The following is a 22,982-nucleotide window of genomic DNA, read 5'->3' as shown; positions in this document are numbered from 1 at the left end:
TTGTCCTCACTAAGCTCATAATTAAATTCTATCTAAAAGGCATTGTGGGGATTCCTCCTGCTGTTTTTTTTTTCTTAATTTTATTTATTTATTTATTTTTGGCTGCATTGGGTCCTTGTTGCTGCGCGCCAGCTTTCTCTAGTTGCAGCGAGCAGGGGCTACTCTTCGTTGAGGTGCACGGGCTTCTCATTGCAGTGGCTTCTCTTGTTGCAGAGCGCGCTCTTGGCATGCGGGCTTCAGTAGTTGTGGCGCACGGGCTTCAGTAGTTGTAGCTCGCGAGCTCTAGAGCACAGGCTCAGTAGTTGTGGCGCACAGGCTTAGTTGCTCTGCGGCATGTGAGGAATTCCTGGACCAGGGCTTGAACCCGTGTCTCCTGCATTAGCAGGTGGATTCTTAACCACTGTGCCACCAGGGGAGTCCCTAAAGCTTCCCTGTCTTAACTCTGCTTAATGAGAAGGGTGGACTCTGTCTGGTGACCTGGGCTCACAGGCGTAGAGTCTTTCTGATGACCCTCCCTGGTGCCTCAGCCTACCTCACTGCCAGGAGAAACATCTCTAAACTCTCTTCCCCAGCAGTTGAGCTGTAAAGTGCAAAGGATCTTCTGAGCAGTTTAGTAAGAACTTTCCTAGATTGTCAACATGGCTAGTGTACAAGTCTTATACTCTGAGAGCTTCAAGCTGCTTTTTAGGGCACAGCTGAGTCTCCAAAATGAATGCAATTTAACTATTTGCACATGCATTGCCAGATGTCCATAATGGCTTGACAGACATCTGGTATGGCTACAAAGTTTGGATTTAGAGTCTAAACTGATTGAAGTAGAGGATTCTAAAGTGGCGCTCACGAGGCCCTGACACTGTGTACCAAGTGGCTGTGTATGTGCATACATGTGTTTTATGGGAGAAGAGCTCACACTTCGTTGAAGGGCTTTGTAAACCCCACAAAATACAGGACCACTGGTTTAGAAAACAACAGCAACAAAACCAGGACTCTCTTTTTTTCCTCTTTTGTTACTCAGACGTCCACTACTTGTTTTTTCCTGATTTTGCTAAAAATTGGTCCTGGGTTGATACTTAATATGAGTCCAGGGAATGTGGTGTGTCATGTAGGTGACAAAATGGAAAATCGTGATCCATCATCACCGCGTGCATCTGGCAGTTGGACCACACCTTTGTGACCCAACTCAGTTCTTCTCTGCTCGTCTGAGAGTTGGGCATCGTGCTGAGAGCTTTTGCCCTGTGTTAAAGTATCTGTTTGTGTTTTAAACCATCCTGCAAATATTTCTGTAATGTATTATACCAGGCTATGTGCAAGGTCTATAGGGTATATAAAAAATGATTTATCTGTAATCTCAATAGGCCTCCAGTCCCTTTGAGGCTTAAATTAAAGGCAGCGGATGGGAATTCCGCGGTGGTCCAGTTGTTAGGATGCGGCACTTTCACTGCCATGAGCCCAGGTTTGACCCCTGGTTGGGGAACTAAGATCCCACAAGCTATACCATGTGGCCAAAAAAATAATAAGAGTAAGAATAAAAATAAATAAATAAATAAATACAGGCAGCGGAAGTGAACACTTACCGGGCAATTTCTTTGTGTCAGGCTATTAAAAACATATATCATCCTTTTTACCTCTCAGCACTCTGAGGTTGCTCTTGTCCATTCCCTCAGATGACATTTTTTGTTGTTACTAAAACCAGAAAACTGAAGCTCAGAGACTTTGAGGAACTTCTCCTTAGTCACCTAGAAAACAAGTGGTAAAGTCTATTTAATAAAGTCCATTGATGCACTTGTTCTTGTTTATACTGAAGGGCCCTTCCTCACTCCTTTCTTAAGGATTTCTCTGAATGGTGAAGGAAGACCCTGGAACTTCCTTTCAACTTTCAGCCTGGGAGAGGGCGACTGTTCATATCTAGGGGAATAAATATCAGAGGAGGATGAGGGAGAGAAGAGAGGGCTGAAGAGGCTCTCTGCTCCCTCCCCCAAGCCCACGCCATTGACTTGGAAAAGGTCAAGGGCAGAACTTTGAGAGTTGAAAGATCTGGGAAGAATACTCTAGTCAGATTTCCTTCTTTTTTCTAGGAAGGAAAATGAAGCTGGGAGAAAGGGACTGACAATCATTGCCACTCGGATAGTTTAATAATCAACATATCCCCTCCCCGTTATCTCTTCAGCCTGCCCTCATATATTGACTCACGTCCAAAGCATCTTTATGCCCAGGCTGCCTCTTTAGTCCTAGACTTTCAAGCCTGCCACTCTACGACTGCACAATTATTTGCTGTGTAACAAGCACACATACTATGTTTGTGGGAATAAAATGACTACCTTCTGCATAGGTTTCCCCTTTTGGATTTTCCTAGGAGTACCCCAGAGGTTCATGGTCTGGATGGGGAGCCCTCAGAATAGGGCTGCCCCAAAACCCAGTGCCAGGAAGCAAGCTGGTGCTAAGTAAACCTTTCCTTTGTGCCGTACACGTTGTGCTTGACACATCCACACGTCTCATCCCGTGTCAACTTCCGACAGTACTCCTTTGAGCGTGGTACAAGTGTACCCAGTGTTTACAGATATCTGAAACTTAGTGTCTGAGAAGTTAAGAAATTTGCTTCATTTCACCTGGCTATTAGTCATTGGTAGAGCTCCTCAGGTGAACTCAGGTTGACTAATTCCTCCTCCTTTCCCCTTTTCCCCTATGTTAGGCTACTTTCCAGTGTTTGTCATAACGGGTGAGCACACAGGATTTGGGATCTGAGAATCTGGCTACAGGGGAGCTGAGAATTGTCTCCAGGGGCCTGACTAATACTTTGGTCCCCTTGGAGACTCCAGCAGATGCCTAGGGTAGAGTGTGTGTGTGGCGGTGGGGGGAGGTCATCTTCTCTACAGTTGGGAAAATGGGCTCACAGTGGGATGGCGCAAGCAAAGAAGAATAAGAATAGCTGGCATCCATCGGATGCTTTAAGGACATCTGCTAAGGCACCTATGGACAGTGTCTTATTCAATTTTCACAATAACCCAGAGGGGCAGGTACGATTATAATTCTCACCTACAGGTGAGAGAATGAGCCTTGCAGAAGTTAACTTGCCCCAGTTAACTCAGGCAAGTTTGATAGTTAACTAGGAAGTAAGGAACCTTGCTTGGTACCTAGGTCTGTCTGACCTCAGAGCCTTAATCACTTTACTGCACTGCATCTCATATCAAGAGTGATTATTCTTTCTGTGCCACCAACTTAACGACTGCTAAACCACAGAAATCTTTTGTTTCTGGGCAGTTCAGCCAAGTAAGTTTTATCCCCTAATGACACAGCTCTTTTGCGTAGAGAGCTGCCAACCTGATATAACTTCCCTCTCTAGTTGCTGGCAGTTATTCATTCATTCAGGGCTGCTGTTAATTTTAATGAGTTGTTTGACCTTTGACACCTATAACATTCATCTGATGAAAAAGAAGTTTCTTAACATGGAAAATCACCAACAAATACCAAAAGCTCTAGTTCAACCAAGACAGACATGCTTGAATAAATCTCCACAGAGCTCAGGAAATGTCTGCTTGTGCCCTTGGCATTTGTAGAGACATTTAACTCCAACACAATCTTTACTATTGTTAGGCTATTGCTAACTTACCAATCTTAACCGGACCATCAGCTTTGATTTTTCTGCTGGCAAAAGAGCAACTTAAGCTTTTCACATATTCTACATTACTGGTACTACAGATCTCACCCCATTACACACACACACCACACACCACACACCAGACACACACACTCATACTTTCTCAGCAAAAAGAGACTATTAAGACGCCAAAACAATAAAAACGCTTAATGCTCTAAAATACAGAAAGGAAACAGAAACCTTCCACAGTGGTTGGGGTAGGGGTGGGAGGTAAGAGTAGGCTACAAAGACAGCAGGAAGAACGTAAATTAAGCATAAAAGAGGATTTCCCCTCTCTGAAGCTGGAGAGATGTTGTTTGCCAAGAATGTCCTTTTCTGAAGATGCCTATGAATAGGACTAGTTTCTTATTTGTTAATTTTTGGATTGGGGGAAAGAATCTCTTGAATTTTTAAGTTTTCCTTCTGTAATTGTTTATTTTTTTCCTTTGGCCACAGTGTACAGCTTGTGAGATCTTAGTTCCCCAGCCAGGCATTGAACCCTGGCGCTCAGCAGTGGGCGAGTGGAGTCCTAACCACTGGACCGCCAGGGAAGACCCCCGTAGCTTCTTGACTTACATCTCTCGACCGAGCTCTTATTCTTTTGTTGTGAACGGATTGCTAGGAAAAAGTAACAGTGGAAAATATTTAGAAGAAGTGAAAGGAGGAGAATATAAGTTGCTTCTGGTCAGAACTTCCCTGCAGAGTTTGTCATGGCTGCTTTCTGCGCCACTCTTCCAGGACTGAGTCTCCACTGTCATATCCCACTCCCTCCATGGGAACTTGGGATGAAGGCTGGTTTTGGGGTACCGGATCCACGTTACTGGCAAATGAAAAAGTCCTTAACACTTTGTTTCTACTTCACAGGACTATTTCTGTCTTTCTCTTTGCCCCACCCCCTTCCTTTGAATTGGTGGACACACTCTGCTAAAAGTTTTTGTTTTTCCTACAAAGTAAGCTGCAACTTAAAATCGATGGAAACCTCAGTTACTGAAATATTAAGCTTTCAAGTGAGTCAGTAGGGTTAGTAATTGTAGCATGTGTTTGACAAGCACCAAGGTATCAAAATAAAATTGGTCCATTGAAGTCCACTTACATATATTAAACTTTTTCTCAATTTAAAAGTAATAGAGGGGCTTCCCCGGTGGCACAGTGGTTAAGAATCTGCCTGCCAGTGCAGGGGATGCGAGTTTGAGCCCTGGTCCGGGAAGATCCCACATGCAGTGGAGCAGCTAAGCCTGTGCACCACAACTACTGAGCCTGAGCTCTAGAGCCCGAGTGCCACAACTACTGAAGCTCACGTGCCTAGAGCCCGTGTTCCGCACCAAGAGAAGCCACCGCAATGAGAAGCCCGCTCACTGCAACGAAGAATAGCCCCCTCTCACCACAACTAGAGAAAGCCCACACGCAACAACGAAGACCCAAAGCAGCCAAAAAAAAAGTAATAGATGCTCACTTTATTTTTTAATTTTTAATTAAAAACTGTTTTATTGAGGTATAGTTGATTTACAACATTTTGTTAGTTTCAGGTGTACAGCACAGTGATTCAGCTTTATATCTATTCTTTTTGAGATTCTTTTCCCTTGTAGGTTATTACAAAATATTGAGTATAGCTCCCTGTGCTATATAGTAGGTCCTTGTTGGTTATTTATCTTACATATAGTAATGTATGTATATTAATCCCAAACTCCTAATTTATCCCTCCCCTCCTTTTCCCTTTGGTAACCATAAGTTCGTTTTGTATGTCTGTGGGTCTATTAATAGATGCTCATTTTAGAAAGCATGCAAAATAACTAAAAGAAGAAAGTAAAATTCACACATAAAATCCTGTCACCCAGCAGTAAAACCTATTAGCAATTTAATGTATTCCCTTTAAATCATGTGTTTTTGGTAATGGCTGGATGTCTAAAAATCTAGACCAGGGCCTGATCTGTTGTAAATTTAATAAATATTTGTGTTATGTGGGCAAAATGATTTGTGCATTTCATGTGACCAGAGTCTGTTGTATTTTTTATTTCTGTGAAAGTTCTGTCAGTTACAGCCATAAACAACATTAATCTGTTGTAAATTACTCCTGCTTGATTTCCTTGTGTGTTTGACCTTGAAAGCCTGCTCTCTGGACTTACCTACATAAATCTGAGAGTACATGTTAATAGTACTAATAGATTAATTAGATAATATAGCCACATGTTAACATTAATTTTAATCTGTGGCATGCCACCAGAAGGGGCGTGGCCACTTGCGGTGTTAGGAAGAGCACTGGCCCTGGTGTCATCCAGATGTGGATTTTAGTTCTGGCTCTGCAACTTCCAACCTTTGCAGCCTTAACTTCCTCATTGCTAAAATGACATAGTGGGAAATTCCCTAGCAGTCCAGTGGTTAGGACTCGGTGTTTTCACTGACATTGGCCCTGGGTTCAGTCCCTGGTCAGGGAATTAAGATCCTGCAAGCTGCTCGGTGCAGCCAAAAAATGAAATGAAATAAAATAAAACAAAATAAAATATATGAGTTATCACACAGTGGGACTCAAAGAATTTTTTTTTTAAGCTCATGGCTTGTCATGCCATATAAGTTTTTTGAAATATTTATGATTTATTTGGCTGCCTCAGGTCTTAGTTGCGGCACTCGGGATCTTTGTTGTGGTGCTGGGGCTTCTCTCTAGTTGTGATGCACCAGCAGCTCTAGAGGGCACGGGCTCGGTAGTTGCTGCGTGCAGGCTTAGTTGCCCGGTGGCATGTCGGATCTTAGTTCCCAGACCAGGGATCGAACCCGCATCCCCTGCATTGGAAGGTGGATTCTTAACCACTGGACCGCCAGGGAAGTCCCTGCCATATAAGTTTTTATTGGTGGAAAAGCCATACTGTTATAAGGTTAAATAGTACCCTGGCATTTTCCCCCCAAATGATATCACGCTGAAAGGCAACAAATATTAAAATTGAGTGTTCACTCTTCAAAGGGGAACCCTAGGGCTGATTTTGGTTGCTTATTCTGGCTAAATCTACACCTTGGAAAAAACTTGTGTCATTTTAATCTTCATCTCATTGTTCTCTGAATACTCAGGAAATTTCTTTTCTCAGAGCCACCTGATATTTGATTTTTGAGCACCTGCCTCTAAAAAGATGAGAGCCCTTCTTTCCCTAGTTCTTAGAACTCAGTTTACAGCTGATGATAATTTTCATTTTCTAAGCATCTCCTATGAGCGACAGACTGTGCAATGCCTTGCTGTCTGTACTGTCTCATGAAATGATCACAAGAACTTAATTAAGTGGGAATATTATTCCATTTTCTAGATGTTATGAAATATTATCTGCATTTTGCAGATGAGGAAACTGAGTCAGCTTGTGGGTTGCTTGCTCCCCGTCGTAAACCTGGTTTGATAATTAGCTTTGCAATTACAAGGCAAGGAGAGAAGGCAGTCTTGTCCGTCAGTTGTCACTAGATGCCTGTGGTCCTTTGGTATTGGGGGTCGAGAGGCTAAGGCAGGGAGCAATCGATTTTCCCAGACCCCTCCTCACCTTGGTGCCCAGAGAAGGCAGAAGCCAGACCGCTGCCCCTTTCTCTCCAGGAAGCTGAGCAGGTGCTCCTGGAAGACGCCAAGCCAGATAAAAAAGTGGCCTGGCGGTTGCCCCAGCAGCCCTCCCTGCTATCGAAGCCCACTCCTAGCGGCGGGGGCAAGCGGCCCCTTCGGAAGCCCAGAGCAATCTGCTGCGCGTGCGCGTGCGCCCTGCCTGGTCAGCTTCAGCGCCCGGCCCGAGTGCACAGCGACAAGCGCTGCAGCCAGTCCCACCCTCCCGGCGCCCCCACTCGATACCGGGTACTGCCGGTGGCCGCTTCGCCGCAGCCCGTACGGCCACCTCGACCGCCACCTGAAGCAGCACGGCTAGTAGCGCGCCCAGGCGCCCTGCACCTTCTTCCCCAGGACTTCCCTGGGCTGTCTCCGCGTATCCTTAGCTGCAGCCACGCCCCAGCGCAGGGCCCCCTCCCTCCGTCCGTCCTCTACACGTGCCTCTCTCAAGGCTCTCTCTCAAGGCTCTTGTCGCCTCTCTCAAAGCTCCTAGGGATGTCAGCGGGGAGGCAACCCAAACACATAAAAGGTTCCAGAAGAGGGTGCTGATAAGTATACCCCTTCATCAGGCTAAGGGCTCTAGTCACCCTTGGAGTCTGTCCTTTTGATGTCACTTCTTGAGACTTTCTAAAACTCCTTTGTTGTAACATCTACTTTATTTTATTTATTTTTATTTTTATTTTTTTGGCTGCACGGGGTCTTCATTCCTGCGCCTGGGCTTTCTCTAGTCGCGTCGAGCGGGGGCTGCTCTTCATTGCGGTGCGCGGGCTTCTCATTGCGGTGTCTTCTCTTGTTGAGGAGCACGGGCTCTAGGCGCGCGGGCTTCAGTAGTTGCGGCACGCAGGCTCAGTAGTGGCGCACAGGCTTAGTTGCTCCGCGACATATGGGATCTTTCCGGACCAGGGCTCGAACCTCTGTCCCCTGAATTGGCAGACGGATTCTTAACCACTGCACCACCAAGGAAGCTTTCACCTACTTTATTTTAAAATATGTTCATCCTGGGTTTTTAATTATATGTATTTTTGGTAACTTTTTATTTAATGCTGGTCTCTATTCCCAGTTCTTAGCACAGCTTGAATTTGTGTAACCCAAGTGCATATACCAAATGTCATAATAACATTACCTGCTACCTGTGAGGCTTCTTCCAGGCACCTCTCTTACCCCCACAGTCCCATTCTTTGTCTTAGCTTAATTGAATAATTAATATTTCTGAAATCAACTATTACCAAAAAAGAAAAAGTAACTTTATTTTTTTAAATTAATTAATTAATTAATTTTTATTTATTTGTTTATTTTGGCTGTATCAGGGTCTCAGTTGTGGGCTCCAGAGCACATGGGCTCTGTAGTTTGGGCACGCAGGCTCTATAGTTGAGGCACGCGGGGCTGAGTTCCCACGGCATGTGGCATCCTAGTTCCCCAACCAGGTATCGAACCCGCATCCCCTGCATTAGAAGGTGGGCTCTTTTTTTTTTTTTTTTTTTTTTGGCGGTACGCAGGCCTGTCACTGTTGTGGCCTCACCCGTTGCGGAGCACAGGCTCCGGACGCACAGGCTCAGCGGCCACGGCTCACGGGCCCAGCCACTCCGCGGCACGTGGGATCTTCCCGGACCAGGGCACTAATCCGTGTCCCCTGCATCGGCAGGCGGACTCTCAACCACTGCGCCACCAGGAAAGCCCGGAAGGTGGACTCTTAACCACTGGACTACCAGGGAAGGTCCCCTAACTCTGCTTATTTTTAATCCTAACAATTTTCTACGGTAAATACAATGAACCCCTTCACATTATTGTTTTACTTTTATTGTGTATTTACAAATTGGGAAGGTATACAGCGAGGTAAAATGACTTCTTCCAGGTCACAGAGCATGGATGCTGGTGTACAAACGCAGGACCAACTGACTCCAAGGTTAGTGGCATTACAGGGCATGCTGCCTCTTCAGTTTGCACGATCTATTTGGAAAGCAACTTTGCACCATGATGCAAAGTGGCTAATGTTATTCCTACCCTTTTATTTAATAATTCCACTTCTAGAAATTTTTTTTTCTTCTTTTTGCCACTCCATGTGGTATGTGGAGATCTTAGTTCCCTGACCAGGGAGCCAACCCGAGTCCTCTGCAGTGGAAGCACGAAGTCTTAAACACTGGACTGCCAGGGAATTCCCTGGAACTCTATGTTAATAGGGGAGAAAAACCTACAGTCAAAAAGAAAGAAAATTGCCACAAAACGTTCATTACAGCATTATTTACAGGAGAAAAATGAAAAGTAAAATTTCCATTTATTTATATAAAGACTAAATATTTCTATTTAGATGTTTAAGTAAAATTCCATTTGTAAATGTATTAAAAATTGCAGTCATATATGTGCTCAATTAATAACACATTGGAATATTATGGAACCATAGAAAATACATTATGGGGCTTCCCTGGTGGCGCAGTGGTTGAGAGTCCGCCTGCCGATACAGGGGACACGGGTTCGTGCCCCGGTCCGGGAGGATCCCACTTGCCGCGGAGCGGCTGGGCCCGTGAGCCGTGGCCGCTGAGCCTGCGCGTCCGGAGCCTGTGCTCCGCAACGGGAGAGGCCGGAACAGTGAGAGGTCTGCGTACCGCAAAAAAAAAAAAAAAAAAAAAAAAAAAGAAAGTACATTATGGAAAAGCTAGGAAAATGGTTAAGTAAAATAAAGCAGGATATAACATTGCCTAATGATGTAACCTCTAAAACTTTGCATGGGTGGTGATAAAATTAGACGCTGCTGGACACATGTGCTTAATAAATATTAACTGGATAAATGAGTGAAAAAGACCAAGATGCAGGATAATTTCTAAATGTTTTTTCTTACTCTGCATATTTTTCTATCGTGAGATGTTTTGGTTATTTTACAGAACAAAACTGATCTTTTTTAAAGATGTCATATCCAGAGTGTTTGCTTGCTCAGATTTGTATTTTCAAATTTCAGCTCACAGTTCTGTGGATGATCTGTCATTTCTACTGATAGATGAGGAAGTGGGGGCCCAAAAGTTTATTCTGGCCTAAAATCACACCTGTAGCAAGTGTGGAGTCTAGGTCTTCTGAATTCAAGTCCCTTGACCTTAAATGACCTTGAACTGGGCTGGCAAGATACAGCCTCTGCATTGGGAGACAGGAAATTGAATTCCAGTCCCTGCCCTGTCCCCACCTTGCTGGGAGATTTGGGGTAAGTCACTTCTCTCAGGGTCTCTCTTGGACTTTTGCCCTGATGATTCCTAGGTCACTTTCTTTTCCATTCTCTCTTTCACTGAAGAGAGGGGGGTATTAAAAGAGTTGTTCACCCTGCCTGGTGTCACTCTCTCTAGTCACTCCCTCTTTATCTCCTTGTTTTATTTTCGCCTTTTGTCATTTTAATTGTGTCATTTGCTATGCCGTTTTGTCATGTCAGTTTTTTGACATTTTGTCATGTTTTCTGAAATGATCTTGTTTTTTTCTTTGTTTATTGTATGTTTGCCTATCTAGATATAAGCTCTGTGAGGTCGTAACCTAGGCTATCCAGGCTGATACACAAACTCCAGCTAGCTCAAATGCTCATAGAATTTACAGAAATAAAAACCAGGGCCTTAAGAATGAGAAACTCAGCATTATGTGAAAACACACACACACACACACACACACACACACACACACACACACACACACACACACACACACACACACACACACACACATACATTTCCTCCCTTTCTCTCTCTCCCCCTCCCCCTCCCCCTTTTCCCTTCCTGCCCTATCATTGCTCATCACTGCTTATATTTGTTATAATTCGTTCTGCACATTGCGTCCAACTGGAAGGGAAGTATTCTATCAGAGCCCTAAATTCACTTTGTCCCAATTTAGTGTCTCCAGCAAAAAAAAAAAAAAGAGTTTCATTACTCCCAGTGTCCATTGGCAGCTACTGGAAAAGATTCTGATTGGGTTTGCCTGGGCTCTGTGTGTCTCCCTGAACCAGTAGAAGTGTCAGCTGTGCTTGTTTGAGTGTGTGCACAATTTTTTTTTTATTAGTGTATATTCAATTTGGTGTTTATTTCCAGGAATTTATTTAAATCTGTGCCCATTTTGTGGGTTTCAGTTTAGGTTAAACTAGATAGTAATAATCTGTAAATTCACAACTTTCATATGTAATTAGAGCTACTAGTACTTTCTTTTCAGACTCCAGTGGAGAGTCTTGCTCTCCTTCTGTGGGCTAGGTTGTAATATCCTTGAGTGCAGATACCATAACTTACTTCCTTTCTGTCCTTGCATATTACCTAGCACGATGCTTTATAGTTAGTAGGCGCCCTTTGAATCTCTTACAACAGATTAAATTAGTTACTTAAGTAGCTAAAATTGGTGGGCTTCTTCATTCGTTAGATGTGCTTTATTTGGTGACGATTATGGAAGTTCTCACTAATGTAAGAACAGGAAAAAGTCTCTATCTTAATTTTTTTTTCATTTTTTTTCTATCTTAATTTTAATTTCAGAAATGTTATTCAGCATTGTTAGAGAAGAGAAAGGACCCATTGAACCTTGAGATATGTTCTCCTTCGAATCCCTAATTTGAATCTCAACCATTATTTCCTTTAACTAATTGATTTTTACTTTGTACGTCGTTTAACGATACGGATGGAAGCATCTGTGATGGGTAGAGAAATTGCTCTTAGTATTATTGTTCTTCACACAGATGAATTGTAGATCCTACCCTTGACTTGAGTTAAAGGGAAACAAAACTGTAGATCCTACTCTTGACGTGAGTTAAAGGGAAACAAAACTGCTGCAATCAGCAGAGACTGTCTCTGGGCAAGTAGCTACAGCTTTTAGACACTTGCTCTCAGACTGTGGTGTGTGGTCCAGCCCTGTTGGCTTGCACTAGATGCTTTTAGAAATGAATAATCAGGGAGGCTTCCCTGGTGGAGAGCCACATCTGCTGAAGCCCGCACATCGCAACAAAGAGTAGCCCCTGCTCGCCACAACTAGAGAAAGCCCGCACACAGCAATGAAGTCCCAGCGCAGTCATAAATAAATAAATAATACACATTAAGACAAACGAAAAAAAGGAAATGAAGAATCTGGGAACTCAGTCCGGGTCTATGGGGTCTGCAAGTTGATAAGGTTCCCGTGCGATTTTTAAGCACAAGAATGCTTGAGAAACACTTCTTTAGAGATTAGAATCAGCTTTCTGGTAAATCTTGTAGGGACTTGACTACTTTAAATATAACTGCCGGAAGCCAGGGGTTTATACTAGGGATGAGAATTATGTAGTATAAATGTTGGTGTCCTCCTACCATGAACTTATGAGACGTTACTAATTGCTCATGGCACTCTTTCTACCAAGTTTCAGAATTCTGTATGCTATAGTCCAGGCAGCTTCCAAGGAGTGGATGTGGCTTCTGGTTGATATGTTGGCTAAGTAGTAAAGTCAAGGTCATGAGTCTGACCCTGGGCAAAACAGATAATCCTTAATCTACTCCTTCCTGTCTTGCTCTGTCTCCCATCCGTCTGCCCCTTGTCTTGGTAATTCATCTGCGTTTGCCCTCACTAACTAACCTTTCTCTGTTCCTTTGAATTAAGCTTTTCTTGAGCTTTCCGGTTGGGGCATTTGGGGGAAGATGACCTTATCTATCACCATCTCCTAGGTACCCAAACTCTGTCACTGACTTGTGTGAACCGGAGTTGTCTTTATTTAACCCTTTCGAAGCAGATTCAGGCTGAATGCCTCATCAAGGCCAGGTGTTGGCCCAAACTGTTACCCCACATGAGGGAACAGGGAGATGGATTAGAGTCCACTTCCATTGCCTGTTTGAACAGGCCTGACCTTGTCACAGCTCCTTCTGAGTTGCTAAGGATGTAGAATCTGAGTCAACTTGTCGGCTTCTGGTCACAACTTCACTAATCGTGGGGGTGATTTGGGGCAAATTACCACACCTCTTTTCTTCAATTTATTCTTCTGTGAAATGAAATAATTCTAGAGCCTAAATCCCTAGATTGTTCCAAAGATAAATGAGAATTATGTAAACTTGAGCCCAGTGTCTGGAATATGCTTCTCATGCTCTCTATGAATCTCACTACTGTCATTGTCTGTAAGGGGACTGTGGTTGTGTTGGCGTGGGAAGTTGGCCAGCGTCAGCCAAAAACAATTGCAGATACAAATTTTTTTTTTAAAGTCTCCTCCTCCCCGGGGACTTTGTTTTTTTTGGCCGCGCTGTGCTGCTTGTGGGATCTTAGTTCCCTGACCAGGGATGGAACCCAGGCCCTGGCAGTGAAAGCACTGAGTCCTAACCACTGGACCACCAGGGAATTTCATGGACTTTACTTCTTTATTGTCAAGTAGAACTGTCTTTGTAGTACATCTAAATCACCGGTTTGATTAAATCCAGCGTATTTCCCCCTGAATTTTACCAAGTCTGATATAAACCAACATAGTTTAAATAACTGTAATCAATACCCACATACATCCACATTGATCAGAATTCAGGCTTTATTATTGTGCAATGTAAAGAACTAAAACTTAATTCCAAGCATACATAATTAAAGTTTGTAGAGAAGGATTTTGTTCCCAAAACACAATCAGCATTTAAAGGAAAAAAAGAAAGACATTTATTTGAAAAACAGAATATACTTAGAATTGTTTGCTTCTAAGAAGCCCATTTCCCCCAAGTCTTAACTTCGTAATTTCATATTAAGCAATGACATTACTTTACACAACCTAATGAAACAATTTAGTGGGAATAGCAGAATAATAAAAAATAACATAGACATGTGACTCCAAAATAATATTATTTAAATCCAGCTTTCAACCTCCAAATATAGATTGCTCTAATAGACTTAAATATGTGATTGTTAAATATATATAAGTATGTAAAATATGTTAAAAAAAAGGAAACTAACATGTAATATCCACCCTTGATTTTATAAAGGCAGGTTAAAGATGTTAATGCAGGGAAAAAGTAGACTTTTTAAAACTGTCTTTTTCTCTACAATCTGCTACTCTGCTCTGTCTTACGGTTACCGATACTGCCTTAATATTTCCTTCCAGATCTTTACTTGGAACTTCCAAAAGAAAAAAAAAAAGATGTGTATGTGGCTGGAGGGCTGGGGGGAGTAGGATGGGTTTGGAGAAAACGGAATTAAATCAGAACCTCTCTGAGACGTTCATGTTTTGATGTGACAGAGAAGACACTGGTCCCACCAGGGGACGCTGCAACTCAAAGAAAGGGTGAAGGACTAATAAGATACTATCATTAGAGGGAGTAGATTGGACAGCAGACTGAAAAGTTTTTGGATTATGTAGCACTTCACCAATCAAATATATACTAAACTTTTAAGAGAAAATCTTCCAGGTTCTCTAAGCTGGCTTTTCTGGCTATCGTATTTTTAACACTAACCTGGTCTATATAAGTAAGAGGGACCAGGAGTGAGAAAGGTCTGACAGCCCGTTTTGCAGAAGCCAGTGTAACCGTGTGTACATGGCTAGATCATTATTTTCTGCTCCCCCATGCCCCAGGGAGGGCAAAATCACAATACCATGTGGTAGCAAAATTGCCTGACTCTCGTAGTCACGTGGACACAGCGTCCCATGAGGGAGGACAAGTTTGACTTACTCTTGGGATCCATCAGCCTATAAGTCATGACCGATCTTACTTGGAAGACACATTCAAGAAGGGTCTATTAGGGGATGGTGAACTCACATATGTACCTCTTGCTGCTACGACAGACCTCGTCACTCCATTTGCCCTGAGCTGACTGAGAGAAGAGGACACAGTTTTCCCGCTTGCCACCATTAGGCTGTGCGTGGTCCCAGTTGAGGAAGGAGATGGCGGCTCCATTGATATCGACAAACTTGCCTTCTGTGACCATGTCGTTGATGCCCAGCCAAAAGTCATTGACCCCCGGCAGGCTCCTTTTACCATAGTCTCGGACGGCATTGATTTCATCGGAGCTTCTGGGGACAACCAGCGTCCCTCCCTTGGAAATGCAGTCTTCGTTGGCTTCGTGGAAGTGCTTCAAGCCTTCCAAAGCAAGGTAGCACTTCTTGTGAAATTTTGTGCCTCGGAGACACACTGTAAAGATGTGAAATTTGACATAGTAAGATGCTTTTGTAGTATAGTAATCCAGGACTGGATCTGGCCAATAGCAATAAATAGTTGTGGAATGAATGATGTGCAGTGACAATGGACAGTTAGCATGTACTGAAGACTTCGTATGAGTCAGACACTGTGCCAAGTACTTCACATAAATGAACTCATGTCATAATCACAACCATCCCATGAAGTGAGATTTTATTATGCCCATCTTTACATATCAGGATAGTGAAGCTTAAAGAAGTTGTTACTTATTAACAACTTAGCCTATGAAAAGGCGACTTACCTGTCACATAAGATCACAACTGCGGAAACCCAGGTCTGCCTCACCCTTAAACCCTGGCCTCTAGCCTCCTGCTGCTTGGATATACACATGTTCGCTAGTTTGTGTAGCTCCATTATGTGCTGAATTCCCTTGGGACTTTTGGAACTGGTTGGTGTGCCACAATTATTAAAAAACAAACAAAAACAAAAGTCTGGGTTTGCATGTGGAGAGATAGGGCTTTTCTTATGCAGATAACTGAGCCCTGGTAATATTGTTGATCTTACCCAGGATAAAACAAACAGAAAGATAGTTTCAAGGCATAACGTTGGAGAGTCAGGCTCCAGGGCTGTAGTGCCTGCACTTAGGTGTCAGTTCTGACATTTACTAGCTGTGTAAGCTTTGGAAAAATTATTTAATTTCTCTGTGCCTCAGTTTCCTCATCTGTAAAATGAGAATAATCATAGCACCATCTATCTCATAAATTGTTGGAGGATTAATGTGTTAATGTTTATAAAGTATTATTATAGTCCCCAACTGTGGTTAGAGGGTTAACAAAACTCTCCCCTTCTGCAAACGCATTTGGCCATCCTTTAACTTTCTAACTCTGTTTCCCTGGGAACTTGATAAAGGGCCCTGTCACCAGTGTTACTAGGCAAAGTTGCTTATGGTAAAGATGACTCAGGATCAGTAACATACAACTGGCCTGGGAGTTATAAATACTTGATGGAAAAGCTGTAACTTCAGTCTTCCTTGAAGGTAGTAAGTCTTATAATTGGGCAGTTCTCTTGTGAGACCCTCAAAGCTCTGCTTTTGGAGTTGCTATGAGAGTATTTATTCCTGAGGGTGTGAACCTTACAAGCCAGGGATGTTCCTGAACTTACCTAGTGTGGCTCTCATTTCCAGGAGCCAGCAGAGTAGCTCCTGGACAGCAGTGGGTACAGCTGCATAGGCTGCCAGGAGCGCTACTCCGTGAAAAAGGAACACTGGATGCTGCCCTCTGCTGGCAAGCTGTGGCTCTAACCACTGGTCTTCTCCACACGTGTTTCCCTACTTGTCGGGAGTGCGTCCTCTGATCCTGTGTTTAGTTCAACCTCGGCGATCTCCCAATGGGCACTTAGTAAACATCTAAATAATACTGATTATTTTAGCTAGTTAATACTTCTTCAGTTTTCTTTCATTGCCCATTAAAGAAGAATTATGGACGGACTTTTAAAATGTATTATTGAAATGCCTGGTTTTATTTCTATACCACCCATTTACAGGAGGGAGTGGAAAATCAAGCTGATTTCCTCAAACGATCATCTCCCCAGCTTTTAGATCCCTTCTCCTGGACACGTCTCTGGCTTGTCAATGTCTCTTTTAAAAAAATGTCTCTTACAACTCAACATGTACTCTCTATATGGTTTGAATTGCTGACAAATCACAATTTCTTTTCCTATCTCGTTTGAGATGAGATGGGATCTCACCTGTCTGCAGGGCTTGCATTTCCTTCAGGGCATTGACTTCTCTCCAGAGCTTTTCCACTTGGGTCTTCAGGTCTCCATCCTTTTCTGAGGATAGTTTAGGGTAGGGCGGGATAGGAGGAATGAAAAGCATATGATTAAAATAAGATACAAATAAAACAAAATAAAATAAAGCTTTGGAATCTAGAATCTAAGGCGAGGGTGATTTTGATGAAACTGAGCCCAGCGTACATGGAAAATAATGCATGAAAATAAGTTAGCCAGGAAGAGGTATAAGGGCTTGGTGGGAGTAATAATATTAGAAGGTCCTTCTGGGGGATGGGGCTCTGGTCTGTCTCTCCAGCCCCACCCTGTGGGACTCGCCCTCCATCACCGGACTTCAGACTTGTTGATTTCGGATGCATCCTAGAGCAAGCTGTCTCATCTCAGGATGCTTCTTTTATGTTCCTTCTGCCTGGAACACTCTTGCCCAGCTCTTGTCCATCTCCTTATCAAGCTTAAAGTTCTTCTCTTCTTTTTTATTTTTTTAAACATCTTTCTTGGAGTATAATTGCTTTACATTGTTGTGTTAGTTTCTGCTTTATAACATAGTGAATCAGCTATACATATACGTACATCCCTATATCTCCTCCCTCCTGCGTCTCCCTCCCTCCCACCCTCCCGATCCCCACCCCCAGCTAGGTGGTCACAAAGCACCGAGCTGATCTCCCTGTGCTATGCGGCTGCTTCCCACTAGCTCTCTATTTTACGTTTGGTAGTGTATGTAAGTCCATGCCGCTCTCTCACTTTCTCACAGCTTACCCTTCCCCCCCCCGTGTCCTCAAGTCCATTCTCTACATCTGCGTCTTTATTCCTGTCCTGCCTCTTCCTCTCCTGAGAAGACTTTCTGATCATCCTCGCTACATTAGCATCCCTCTGGCTGATCTCTTTCCTTGAACCTTTATTTTTCTGCCGCACACGTTCTCCCATCTATAATCATCTTCCTTTACTTACTTCAGTCCATCTCTCTGGTTGACCATGGTGTTGCCGATGTTTAACATGATGCTTGGCACATAATCAGTCTCATAATGTTTGCTGAGTGAACAGACACTTTATGGCATACAAGGTACTTTTGTGTTAGTTTCATTTACTCTTCAAAAATATTTATGAATGGAGGAAAATGAGATTCCCATTGCAGAGTGAGAATGAACTCAGTGAGCTAAATTGGCAGGTAAGTGGTAGAGCTCACACTCGGACCCAATTGGGTCCCCACGTCTCCTGTCCCCGACGCCCCTACTCAACTGATGTTCCAGGTATAGTGGCTCCTAGCAGGGTTCAGTGACTTTCATGGAGAAACAGAGAAAGGCAGTGATTAAAAAGCCCTCTAAAAGTGCTTCTGTATTAGGGATGAGCAATTTACTTCGTCTTGAATGTCCCTGGCCTCTGAGGTTAATCTCCGTGGCTGTCCTTCACCAACCTTGGGTATAAGTAAGTAGTAGAAAATGAGCAACCCAAACTAAATAAAAAATCCAGACCTGATGGGGACTGTCTTAGAAATCGACAGCTTGTGAGCTCTTCAAAGGCAGGAATTATAATAAATCTTAATAAATCTTAAAAGCCACCATATACTGTGCACCGGGAGCTTAATTCTTTCAGTATTACTATGAGATGGACGCTATCATTTCACAAAAGGAGAAGGAGAGGCACAGAAATCTGAATTAACCTGCCAAAGGTCACCCAGCTAGTAAGGTGCAGAGTTGGGATTTGAATCTTGCTGACTTCAAGTCTGTTCTCTTCCCACCCCTCCCGTCTGCTTCTGCACAGTGATCACCTTTACCTGGTTGGTCCCTAGTACGTGGCCTCGAATAGCTAAGATGCTTAAAGCTTGATATGGCCGTTCCTAGCTGCCTTTTTGTGCAGCCACCACATAGGGAATCTGTGTTCTATCCTGGTGTTTTCAGGACAGTACCAAATCCAAGTATGCTGATTCACTTTACCCTCCCACCCCTTTTCTTTTTTTGGCCACACTGCACCGCAAGCAGGATCTTAGTTCCCTGACCAGGGATCGAACCCGTGCCCCCTGCAGTGGAAGTGGGGAGTCTTAACCACTGGACCGCCAGGGAAGTCCCTCATTGTCCCCTTAAACTTATGCCTTGCAAGCCAGGTGTTTCCACCTTTGGGTTTGGAAATGCCTTCTGGGGTATCCAGGGATGGACATCAATTCTCAAAGCGTCCAGTAGATCAGCTGAGAAGGACATTAACTCAAGGGTTTCCTCAACGGGACCATAGAATCCAGAATAAATATAAGGGTGCCTTCTGGATGCAAAGCCGTCGCCTTTCGGAGGCCAGACTTGCAAAGACTGCTGAAGTTTTCCCCCAAGTTACAAGTTGTAAACCATACAAGTGTCACCCCCAGTCCCTTTTGGCTTCCTGCTCCATGCTATGTAAACAAAGGGCCTCCGTAGGGAAGCTGTAAACATTGCAATTAACATGAAGACACATGAATTAATATTAGGCTCTTGGGAGATCACTATGGAAGTCATTTTCCAGGTGGCTTGGCTTCTGCTTCTGTCCTTTGTGAGAAATGTGGATGTGTTCTGTCGACAGTGAATACAGGGAACAGCTGTTTCACAATCAAAAAACTTATTTTTGATTCATGACTACAACATAATTTGCACTGCTCCGCCTAATTTGTTGAGACCTATGAAGTAAAGTAGCAGGGAAAGCTTGGTTGTGGAGTTAAATCACTCAACTGCCATTTCGAGTTTTTTAAAAAGGCTCCCTTTCATTTCATTATTGTTGTTCTCCAAAAGTAGGTACAGTGTAGGAATGCACAAATAATTCCTGGAATAAATGACCAGTAAACGAATGAAAAATACCTCAACTTTGTTAACCATCAAAGAGATGCAAATTAAAAGAAGGTTTGGGGGTTTTGTTAGGCCGGCACAGCTTAGCCTGATGATAGGGTGTCAGGTTGTCAAGGTGTGAATGGGTGCTCTCATACGCTGAAGATGAGAGCGTGGGTTCATGCTACCATTTTGAGAGACGGTGTCATTAACCTACCGTTTTACTTCTAGAAGTGTATCACCACAGTATTCTAGCATGGGGATCAATATCTGTGTACAAAGCAGTTCACTGAGGCATTGGATCATAAAGGGATGGATTTGATGGACACAAAAGTTCACCAAGAGAGAACAGATTAAATGAGTCATGACCCATCCATAAGGGAATATTATGCAGCTGTTAAAAGGGCTGAGGTACACCTTATATTTAAGGTTATCCAAGATTTAATAAAGTCAATTAATTTGTCTGCCAAGTACTTTGGATAGCCAACTCTTATTTTGTTCAAAGTATCCGTTTTTAATCAGACGTTAAAGAAAACTCTGGGGATACTATCTCCTAACAGTTAATAGGGGGTAATTCTGTGGAAAGGATCGAGAGAGAAAAAATGGCTTTCGCTTTTGATTTCATAAACTTTGGTATTCTTTCCAGGTGCTTAAAATGTTTTTAAAATGTATGGGGGAAAGAAATGTTTAGCAAGTTTAGGCTAATGGTTTCATTTACTGTAGAATCTACTTTCTCGGATCTCATGGCAAAAATGAGCAAAACCGCTTTGGGAGGATGATATTTTAAATGTGGACCCCGTCTGTTAAAAAACAAGCAAAAGCATGTGTGTGTGCTTGAGTGTGTGTCTTGGAGGGTAGGGCTTAATAACCTGAACTACAACTGAGAAACACCCACACAGCACCCCCCCACACAGTCTCATAGTCAAACACCTCCCTGCATCCTTACTGGGCAGTCACCACTTTGCTAGTCCTTTAGGATAAAGAAGTGCTGGCAACAAAAGCATGCCACATCTTCTCCCCCTCCTTTTCCTGTCTTCGTCACTCATGAGAAATATTTTAATCTATCATTAAAAGGAGTAACAGAGAAGCGTAATATTTTATAAGGAAAAAAGATTCCACTTAAGAAACTTTGCATCAGACCTAAAGTGTATAAATAAATATTCCTGGAAAAGGGCACCGTGTAATCTTAAAAACACGGCACAAGATAAGCTCCCTTTTACCCACCAGCCATTCGTGTTGTGTTAAATCAATACTTTAATGTTGTTTGTATTTTTGGTGTGTTTTGTTACTAATGAAGTGAAATTGATAAGGAAATAGTGTCCTAATATTTACCTTGAAATATCCTGATATGAAAATGACTCACGATGAGATAAAACATCACCCCACACTTTTCTTGATGCTTTTCCTTTTGATTTGGTTTTAGCATATTGCAAATACATTGCCATCATCATTGTTCCTTGCAGGATTTTTTTTTTTTAATCTCTTAACCCAATTCAAGCCACCCCAAATTTGGGTTTGCTTGGAGATTGTTTTGCATTAAAATGTCTTCAAATGCTATATGACTTTGTGGAAACTTTTAAGTGAAAGAGTTTCAACTTCTCTATGACATTAAAATCTTAAATATATATTATACTATAGACTGTCCTTATATTGCCAGGGATATGAAAATATACCTACATGATAACTAATGATGAAACAGAAGTCACATTACCAATAGCTTTATCCTCTACTGCACATTTAATAAGATTATAGTTATCTTACAGATATATGTGAACATCATACAATATCTACGGGTGAAATGGTATAACCTGTTAATCAGTCTCTTCTACTTGATCCCTCATTTCCAAATACCTGATATGGTACCCAGGTTATCAGCCTCCAAAGAACATTCTCATGCCTAAGCTCACCTGACAAATACAATACAGCCTACCATTTGATTCCTTTAAATATCAAACTGTCCCAGAAAATTAAGAGGTCACTCAGTCCCCTGAAAATGCCATATCCACTTGAAGCCTCGGTACCATCACCAGAGCTGGTCTCCTTGAAGAGTTTGGAAATGAACATTGTCCAGCTCCTCCCCACCCTGAGCAAGCCTAGAGCTTTGCTCGACGGAGAAACCCCGTTACCTTTCACTCGGCGTTTGCTGTGCTTCCTGCCTTTAAACGTGGACGTGTGGCTGGTGGTCTGGTCCAGGAGTAAGGCGATAACCAGGATGTAAAGTACAAGTCCATTCTTTGCCATGGCGCTCGGGCGAGTCTGACAGCCACTGTGCCAGCTCCTCTGGAGTCCGAAGGGCCAAGGCAGACTTCACAGCCACATCTTGCCCTGAAATGCCTGGGGCCACCTTTATAAACGCGCACTGTGCAGGCTGGCTGGAGTCCTGCTGACGGAATGTTTGAAGCCTCTGCTGCTGGCTGCAGCATAAGGTGGCCCCTGTTCTCATGTCTTGTTTAGGCTTTAAACAAATTTTTCCTGCTAGGAAAATTTTTCCTACTTGACTTGCCTTTTCAGAGCATATCAGAGTTCATTAAGGGACTAAGGGTTTCGTTTTTGTCTTTCTTTCTTATCTTTCTTTCTTTTTTAAAAATTTAAAGTCCGGGAAGCACAGGGTCTCTCTGTGAAGACCCCAATATTTAAGTCTTCGGCTTGGAGGTCTGAAGTTCACTTAATGTTCTGGGAAATGTACTCAATGACACACACACAAATCTAGGAAAGTTATTGTGTGTGTGCGTGCGTGCGTGTGTGTGTGATGCCAGAGCACCACCTGTGCCTGTTCACACTCACGTGACTGCACAGCTGATGTGGAACTTGGGAAGGGTTTGCTCGCAGGGAGTAATGAAGGTGGTCGAAGGGGATAGTCCATGATCAAGTATAAGGCCTTCTTTTTTTTTTTTTTTTTTTTTTTTGCGGTACGCAGGCCTCTCACTGTTGTGGCCTCTCCCGTCCGTGGCGGAGCACAGGCTCCGGACGCGCAGGCTCAGAGGCCATGGCTCACGGGCCCAGCCGCTCCGCGGCACGTGGGATCCTCCCGGACCGGGGCACGAACCCGTGTCTCCTGCATTGGCAGGCGGACTCTCAACCACTGCGCCACCAGGGAAGCCCAAGTATAAGGCCTTCTATTAGGATTTTGTAGATTCACCAAGAGCTAGATTCTT

General features: G+C 43.2%; 1 protein-coding gene across 1 annotated transcript; it reads right to left on the bottom strand.

Moving 5' to 3' along the window:
• Positions 1 to 14,861: 14,861 nt before the first annotated feature.
• CLEC3A (C-type lectin domain family 3 member A) lies at positions 14,862 to 22,068 on the bottom strand. Its single transcript, XM_059045388.1, has 3 exons — positions 21,954 to 22,068; positions 17,006 to 17,089; positions 14,862 to 15,253 (listed from the first exon to the last, which is right to left on the bottom strand). Exons 1-3 carry the CDS (start codon positions 22,066 to 22,068, stop codon positions 14,862 to 14,864), a joined length of 591 nt encoding a protein of 196 aa, XP_058901371.1.
• Between the last annotated feature and the right edge of the window lie 914 nt (positions 22,069 to 22,982).

The sequence above is a fragment of the Kogia breviceps genome, chromosome 18, assembly GCF_026419965.1.
Source record: "Kogia breviceps isolate mKogBre1 chromosome 18, mKogBre1 haplotype 1, whole genome shotgun sequence".
Classification (NCBI taxonomy): Eukaryota; Metazoa; Chordata; class Mammalia; order Artiodactyla; family Physeteridae; genus Kogia; species Kogia breviceps.
Note: the sequence above shows the minus strand (reverse complement) of the source record. Positions and strands in the feature narration are given on the sequence as shown.

Excerpts from the sequence above, each read along its gene's own strand:
- CLEC3A (XM_059045388.1), bottom strand. The coding sequence starts at position 22,068 with ATGGCAAAGAATGGACTTGTACTTTACATCCTGGTTATCGCCTTACTC. Across the intron at positions 17,090-21,953 it reads CAGCAAACGCCGAGTGAAAG|AAAAGGATGGAGACCTGAAG; the intron begins GTAACGGGGTTT and ends AACTATCCTCAG. Across the intron at positions 15,254-17,005 it reads AATGCAAGCCCTGCAGACAG|TGTGTCTCCGAGGCACAAAA; the intron begins GTGAGATCCCAT and ends ACATCTTTACAG.